Source organism: Morone saxatilis, unplaced genomic scaffold (assembly GCF_004916995.1).
Source record: "Morone saxatilis isolate NCDOM2014 unplaced genomic scaffold, NCSU_SB_2.0 Contig18, whole genome shotgun sequence".
Lineage (NCBI taxonomy): Eukaryota > Metazoa > Chordata > Actinopteri > Moronidae > Morone > Morone saxatilis.
The window spans coordinates 695,680-704,324 of record NW_023339740.1 but is presented as its reverse complement, the minus strand read 5'-3'; the positions used below and the strand labels follow the sequence as shown (position 1 = coordinate 704,324).

At 40.1% G+C, this 8,645-nt stretch overlaps 1 protein-coding gene across 1 annotated transcript in view; it reads right to left on the bottom strand.

Annotated features, from left to right (window-relative positions):
* LOC118328056 (calcium-dependent secretion activator 1-like) overlaps positions 1–7,728 on the bottom strand; it is a 55,442-nt gene extending 47,714 nt beyond the window's left edge. Inside the window, exons 1-3 of the mRNA XM_035661660.1 lie at positions 7,638–7,728; positions 5,445–5,586; positions 2,778–2,912 (exon numbers count right to left, since the gene is read on the bottom strand). Of these exons, the coding sequence (XP_035517553.1) occupies positions 2,778–2,912; positions 5,445–5,586; positions 7,638–7,728 (368 nt within the window). The remainder of the gene's footprint in view (positions 1–2,777; positions 2,913–5,444; positions 5,587–7,637) is intronic.
* Between the last annotated feature and the right edge of the window lie 917 nt (positions 7,729–8,645).

Here is an 8,645-nt window from a genome sequence, read left to right as displayed (position 1 = left end):
TGTCTACAGAGGGGGAGGCGAGGCCCTCTCCTGGTGGAGGTCCGCATATTGAACTGCCATGTCTCTACACGTAGCCCAGAACAGACAAACCAAACACGGCTCCCAGATAGGGTATTCAAATGGTTGCAGTCCTGCAAGACACTAGATGGCAATAAATCCCTACACAAGTGGTCCTTTAAACTAATATTAACAACCACAACGGCAATAGCGAAAGAGCTGCTTGCTAGTGTGAACCACACAAATGTATTTTCAATTATTTTTTATGTTTGCATGAATGAGAATATCCACTCAACAAAAAAGAAAGGACTTTTCAAAAATTAAGTTAGCTGCAGTAAAGACGCTGTCCTGAGAAAAATTTGTCAGGATATTCTAGCCATGCATACCCTGTTCTAGGTGTTGCCTAGCAACGGAAGCAGAAGAATCGGAATGACAGGGAATATGTTCCATAATATTTAACAGAAGATTATTAGTAAGGCCTTGTAATTTTCAACTTATAAAATAAGTCAAGAGATATAGCCCAAAAACCAATGTCCACTACAGAGTACATAAATGAACAGGCTGGGTCTCAGGAGGATATAATTACTGCAGCGTCATCAGATTGAAATTTAAACTTGTCTAATACTTTGTTCATTACCAAATACCTTTAGCCTTAGCTGTAGCCTATTTTGTGTGTATTGCTAATTAGTGGACAGGGATGCTGGAGGTCAGAGTTGGGGGTGGTGAAAGAAAGTCTGTCTGTGTAATGATGTAAATGCTAAAGTCATGACAGTCATGGTTTTTGCATTAATTTGAATGGCCAGGATAATTTAACAGCTATTAACAACATTTTACACACATTTCATAACTTTTTAGTGGATAAAACTGATACAAAAACAATGCAAAACCTTGTTCCTGCCATAAATACCAGTGTGTACATGTAAGTAAAGTAGAAAGTCATTATAATTTTAAACATCTTTATGAATGAATGGTTTTCATTATGCCAGATTTTAGGGGGGGCTGCAGATCCCTCAGCACACCTACTTCCAGCACCCATGTTAGGGGATGTTGTATTAGCATGCTGCTGTTAGCATTTAAGTGCATTAACAAGCATGGAAAACATTATGAATAGAGTTGAATCGAATAGGAGTAAATGACAAATACGTGAGTCTAGAAATTAGATACCAGTAAAACCACATGCCTGCTAATTAGTAATTTATCTAAGTATCACCATGTAGAACATTATATCCTCAGTGTTGATAATATGTAAGATTATATTCATTAAGTTGCTCTTTGGTTTGTTTTTTGTTTTTTCTTTCTCATTGTTATGCTTTTGCATCTTTCCAGTCCATATAAAAATACATATGCAGGAGTGAAAATGTTGGGATTCCATTTCCAAGTCAGTGCCTTCTCCATCTGTCCACACACACCATGCCATGACGGTGGCATGAACGTGGCTTTTAGGCCTTTATAAACCCCAACAACAGCAGCAGCATACTACAATAGCTATGTAGGTTCTTAAGTATTCATGTATGCACTGGAAAACCTGCCTCCATGGGTCTTTTTGGATCGCCAGTGTGGGCTTCTCTGCTAACTCTCCTGAGCTCGGAGGGCGCAAATGAAACAAGTCTACCATCTCTGTTGGAATCAATTCTTTCTGGAAGTGAATTGGTTACTAAATATAAAGTGAAGATTTAAATGCAGTGCTCTTTTTTTTACAATGAAAGTTTCAGGACTGGTGTTTTTGAATGTGTATCCACAAGCCTCCAGATGAGGGAATAGGGATGGATGTGCTGCAGCGACAGCGTCACACTCTGCAGGATGCTGCAGTGTATGAAGGAGTTTACACCTCTGATCCCCGTCGTCGGTGCAGACAACGTTTCGCTGAAGTTCTCAAAGTGCTATGGATGATGTGTCAAGTGTTTATTGAGATATGCAGAGTGCTTTTAATGATAGCGCTCACACTGTCACATACATATTAATAGAAAGCCCTCACTGAAATCAGAATCTAGAAGAAAGAATGATTTATATGCTTTTTTGTTTTGTCTCTGTTTATAGCACTATTGTAAGTAGTGCTATAGAAAGTTAACTGACAATCTTACCTTTAATCAGTTAGAATTTCAGTCTGAAAACAGCTGCAACAGTTTCTATACCATTAATAAATCATAATAAAAGGAATTATAAAAAAGAGCACAGTATAGAACTAACTAGCTAACTAACTACTACTACTAACTCCTCCTCTCCTCTTGTTTTTCCTGTTTCTTGTACCCACCTTTCAAGTAATTTCCCCACGGGGATTATTAAAGTATTTCTGATTCTGATTCTGATTCTGATAACTAGCTACAAATATATGTATTTATTCATTATTCACCACCCTTATCTTTCATCATCATTGTCTTCCCTCTACCATATTTTGTCTTCTTGTTCTTTATATCTGTCTTGCCTTTTTGGGGTTGTTATATTGCTTTCTGAGTATCCTGTTTTTGCTTTTGTAGTTGCAATATAAATACAATTATTATTAATTATTATTAATCAGTAGTAGCAGTAGCATTAGCAGTCGCAATAATAGTAATAGTAGTAGCAGTAGTAATATCAATAGTAATAGTAGGCCTATTATTAACAGTAGCTGTTCACGACCTCTGCTCCAGAGCCGGGTTGTGACACTGTAGTATTGGTAGTGGTAGTAGTAGTAACATATAAATGTTACAGGTAATCCTGCTGCGTTGGGGTCATATGACTTATGCCACATTCATGCCAAGGACATGTGTGCAGGTCTCAGGCTACACAAAGCAAATACACACACTGAGTTAGAATTAGCAATCATCCAGTTGGGCGGAGAGAAGCTGGGCATTTGTGGGAGGTTAACACTTGGCACTGTTAGATTTGGTACTTTAGGCATTTGGAGGTTAACATTGGGCAGAGTGCTCGTTATACTCCTGTAGAGAGAAACAGAGTCACAGGAGACAAAGAACAGAGATTCAAAGCTGATGATTAAGTTAAAGTCACACTTTAAACATACTGATTTGTGATATTTGATTTGTTATATACCCATTAGCACTTACAGATCCAAAACTATCCCAGCTCACTGCAACTTTAAAACCCAACCAATTAGTCAACTGAAAAATACTAGCAAAATGCAACACAAAGTAGAACTATAAGAGTGGACAGGAATTGTGCTAGAAGTATGGTGTCCTAGTCCTAAAGTGGTATTTGGGGTTCAGTAGCATTTCACTGATTCAGAATAAAGTATTCAGTATCTGCTCTATGAAACACATATTAGAGAGAAGTAAATGTAGCTAAAAGCTGTCAGTTATAGAATGTAAGATGCATTCATCATGGTGTTAGTCAATTATTTGACATATTCTACTTTGGTGATGTTTTTAGTTTTAAAATTGTAACAGTACTGGCCTTGTTTCATTTCCTTTTGGAGGTAAGTTTTTCTGTATTTACCAAAATATCGGTAGACAGTATACATAGACAGGATATACAGTATAGTACTGAAAAAAAACCTAACGTGACGTTGCCCATTGGTTTGTGGAGTACCATTTTGAAGCCTCGAATTCTTTGTTTTGGCCACCTCCATGACAGTTTGACAGTTAGACGGAGCCAGGGCGAGCCGGCAGACGTGACGCACTACGAGTTGAACTACGCTCATTGGCTGTACAGTTTTGACTCGTCCGTAGCCGGAAATAATGGCAGCTCGCCTGGTCACACATGATCTCGTATGCCAGCTAAACAGTACACTGAAGTATGTTTCTGAAACAATTGTAGGTGAGAAATAGTCAACGCAGTAACATAATCTGGATCCATATTTGATCAGCACTGCCCAGTTTGACAGTTTGATCTGAGTTTGGTGGGCTGGTAAGACTCACTGAGAGTGACCTGTCAATCAAAATGTAGCCCCGCCGAAAAGCATACATTATCATCTATTGTACTCTAAATTGGACCATAATTTACTAAATGGACATCATAATGTATGGAAGAAAGTGTGAAACTAGACAATCGACAATTAGGATTATTAGGAAACTGTTTACTGAGCTGAAGTGAGAAGTTGGCTCATTCTCCATTAGAGTTAATCTATCTAATCTAACTCTGTAATTGTTGGAAAGACTGTGGGAAGACTGAGAAAGAAAAAGGTTGAGTTTTATTTTGTTTCAGTCCAGTTTAAGTGCATTTTACGTTTTTCTGCTAGGTAAAATTACTGATTTTATCAATGGTGTCTGGCCTGCCGTAGTGTCCATTGTTTTTATATGAGACGCTGATGCTCTAGTGCATTCTTCAATTTTAGAAATGGAAGTTTTCGATTTCACAATGTGTGTTTTGTTCTTAAGGCCTCTGCACACCAACCCGAACGGACGACCGTTCGGCAGAAAAAGCAGTCGGAACTGATCAGTCGGCTTCCCGTCTTCCTTGAGTCAAAAAAAGCCTACCGATCACACCAAACCGAACCGCTAAAACTGGAGTGTACGTTCTGCGCGTGCGGCAAATGCGTAATACGTCCCCATAACAGACGGCGGCGCTTAATCTGTGGGTTGTCAGCCCAAAAAAAATGAAAAAACCGAAAATGACGGGATCACTCTAGAACCTAAGTAAACACCAGAGCACGCTGTCGTCAGTCATTGTTTTCATCAGAGAGTTGTTGATAGTAGTACAAGAGGATCGTTATTGTCATTACTCGCTGAACGGGAAAAAAATACGAATGCTAATAATAACAAATATACTGGCGTTTGGCGTAGTATGTTACCATAGTCCACTTCCGGGTTTTTCCTCGTGCACCTCACTGATTCGCTAGTCAAAGGGGCTAGCATCTCCACCAATCAGATTTATCATTCGAGCCGACGGCACTGGGCCGATTCTACATGTCGGAAATCGGCAAAATGAACGCCGACGCCGGGACTGGACGACAGGGCACGGGACAACACCAAACCAATTATCAGAGCCCAACCTCGCCAGACCTTTGTCCGACGACGTACCGACAGACCGGATAATTTGGTGTGCAGAGGCCTTTAGAGTTACACCCAATGATTCTATCCAAATTGAAACTTGTTAACTATGTTGAGTTTCTAAACTTCAACATTGAGCTGAGAGGAATTATGGGGTACTAGAACACAATCAGAGTAATGTATCTTTATATTACAAAGGTCAGCTCATCATGTATCCTAGATATATTGTGATATGTTCCCTAATGTGGTTATTTATATATTAGAAAATACAAATACATACAATCTTTTCTATTAACAAAAATATAAATGGATGTAATTTTTTTTTTAATAAGTTAGATTTATAAGTCTGATATCTTATAGTTTTTTACATAACATTTTCACCACTCGGTGCAAGTGTACTTAATAAAGTGGCCAATGAGGAGTTAAGCTAAATCTGTGCACAGGTCTGCAAAATGAAAGTGGCTACAAAACACATCACTTCCCAGCTAAGACAGGTAAAGGTGAAATAAATCAAGGGATCCTCACTTGACAGGTTCCCAGGATTCCCTTTCAAAGCCTCTGTGAATGGACTGAGCAATGGAAGACTCCATCAGGTCCACATATCGCACCACCAGGGGGGCATACAGGTCCTGCAGGTGTTTGTGGAACTTCCCGTTGCACAGGTTATCTGAGGGGATGGGGAGGAAGAAATAAGACATTGGAGTGAGTTAGTGTGGTATCGTGATAGTTTTGTGATACAAACCCTCAGTTAATATCAACAGAAAATAACTTTATATGTGAGTTAAAGCCTTTTTTCACACTGGACCAGGACTGACTTCCTAACTATTTGTAATGTCACAAATCATGCTGTTAGGCCCCGCCCCTTAAAATCTGATTTTCAATGAGCACAGAGAAACTATTCACTATCAGTAGATGAATGTAAAAAACATCCTTCTGGAGTCAAACTCTGCACATACATCATTCATACAGCACACTGTAGGAGCAAGAAGAAACACTGATTTTGAATGGAGGGGACTAAGTACTTTAAATCCTGCATTAATTACATCCACATCTTTTCTGGACATTGCTGTGTTACTTGGCGTGTTACTGTGACAACCCCTGCTATGTTATCTTGTGTGCTGTGTGATTCACCTGTCTCTCTGCTCACTCTGCAGGTGATCATTAGGGTAACCAACACCTTAGGGCCCCACTGTTTTTGAGTGCTTCTCTCTCTCTCATTGTCTACTCTGCAGCAGCTCTACCCCCCTCTCCCCTTTGTTTATTTTTATCTTAGGCCTTTATTTGCACCTTTCAACAACCTGTTTTTGAAGCACTGCATAAGGCTACATCTTGGAGCTACTCATCCCCCTCCACCACCTGTTTTCAGTTATTCTAGCAGATTAGACTTGATTAGACCAGCTCAGGTTGAAGATGGGCTGGAGCTTTGATGGGGATTTATTAAGTCACAAATCTCAATTTTCCGGTAGGAAAGGTAAAGGTGCAATTTGTCCCACCCTAATAGATGCAAAACTTTTGCCTGACTCCAAAGCCAACCATAGTGTATTGATTAGAGTGTTGAATTAGTGTCAGTAGATTGATCACGATAGACAATGTAAATATCTTCTATAATAGCAGTCCTAGTAGCTGTAGGGGTGGGAAGCTCTTTTGGCCAATACCTTTTTTTCTGTGTTTCTTCTGTTTGTTTGTTGTTTTGGGCCATGCTCACCCTGATACCTCTAGTACTACCCTGATTGATTAATAAATAAATTCTGTTGATCTGCAGCTGTTGTGACACTGGTCTTCTCTGAGAATGGGGGAGAGGGGAGTCATTTTTATGCTATGCTCTGGTTACCCCTATAGGCCGGACATAACAGGTAGAGGACTCAGGAAGATGTCAATTACAGTACTACACACAGTCATGAGCAGAGGTCTAATCAGCCAGGTTAGCTCAAAACACCTGTGTGAGTGTTGACAGGTTTTAATAATCCTTAATTGGCAAGTCTGAAACTCCACAGGGAAACTTTAGCTCAGCTCAAGAGTTGTTGTTGTGCAGCATAATAGACACATGTTGGAACCTCAGAGGGTAAAGGTTTATACATTTAAATTAGTTCTTCAGTGCTCTGTCTCTAGAGCATTGGGCTGAACACATAGTTTAATTGCTACAGATGTCAGCATAGGGGGCACAACAGAATCTTTCACTAACTGTGACCTAAAGGGCCTTTTTATGCTCTTACATGTTCATGTGCATGCTGGGTAGCAAAATAAATGTGATGGGCAGGTAGGCAAACAATAGAGAAGCCCATCCCTGGATGGTGATAATGAACAATGACAGGGGAGGTCGGTGTTTGTGGCTAAAACTGGCTCTTCATTAGCAGGTATGACACAGCATATCCACTTTTCAATCTTTCCAAACAAAAGGTCTGAGTCTCGGGGTATTTCTAAATCCAACCCGTCAAACACATTTCCCCCAGTCTCCGCCGGCTCCCAACTGGTAAAAAGGCAACACTGACAAAGACCACAGGAGATAAAATGGAGGCCAGTGTGTGCTAATGTGATGCCTCACGGCTCCATGCAGTGTGTCTGCTTTTCCTCTCCCTCTCTCTCTCTTTGTTTTTCTCTCCCCCTCTGAGCATGTGTGTGTTTGTGTTTGTGTGTGTTGGCATTGGAGTCAAGGTCGATGATACACAGTAGGTGCAATGTTTGTTGTGTTCCCTGATTGCCACTCTTCCAATTAGCCACTTGAGCGGCTGCTGTCCACTTGGATGTGTTGTGTCCAGAAGTGTGTTCGCAGGGCTTGCCGCGGCCCAGCTACCACTGCTTTAGACCTCATTAACTCCTCGAATGGCAGCCCAACTTTGGCGCCTGTCTAGTGCTAAGGCTATTTACTGCTCCATAAGTGCACCGCTGTGGGGCAACAGAGCAGATGACCTTCTGTGGAAAAGATGTCCCCATGACGATACGCTTTATTAAAGTGCTTGTACACTGTGTGAGCAGGAGATGGTTTGCTGTGTGTGATGTGTGCTACATAATGACGCTGTGGGCTTATGCTTTGGACAGACATTCTGAAAAGGAAGGATGGCACACTGGCATTATGAGTGGCCTCTTTGCATTTCTGTCTGTAAACACTGTTGTATAATGACTTCTATGTCTCTCGAGGTAATACCTCACCTTGGACTGGGCTTGGAGACTACAAATAAATGTTTCTGCAATTACAGGCATTTCTTAGTAGCAGCAGCAGTAAAAAATTAAGATAAATACATTTTGGATATAATTTTTGGATATAATTATATAAATGAGTAAATGTAATTTTAATCCAATTTATTAAGCATTTTTTGTTTCTAAAGAGCACTTTTGTTCATGTCCCACAACTGTGATGTCAACTAGGGATGCCCAATAATTGTTAGGGCAGATAAATATTGGTAAATATTAATATCCTGATTATGGGAAACTTATATTTTTATGAATTATCAGGATAATTAAAGCTCTAGTAGGTAGATTTTAAATTTGTGAAAAAATCAGGTTCCTCTGGCACCTCCTAGTGCTCCTAATGGCTTTTGCAAGAATCCACCAGGTCTGAACTCAACCAATCAGAGCAGAGAAAGACAGTTTTTCTTAGGTCTCATTTGCAGGTTGTTGAATACTAATGCTGGGAATGAGACTCAACAATCAATTGTCTTCAAGCCTCCAACCCAAAGCATCTTTATATCTTTCTTGGCTCTGATTGGTTGTTTTTGTTCAGGCCTGATT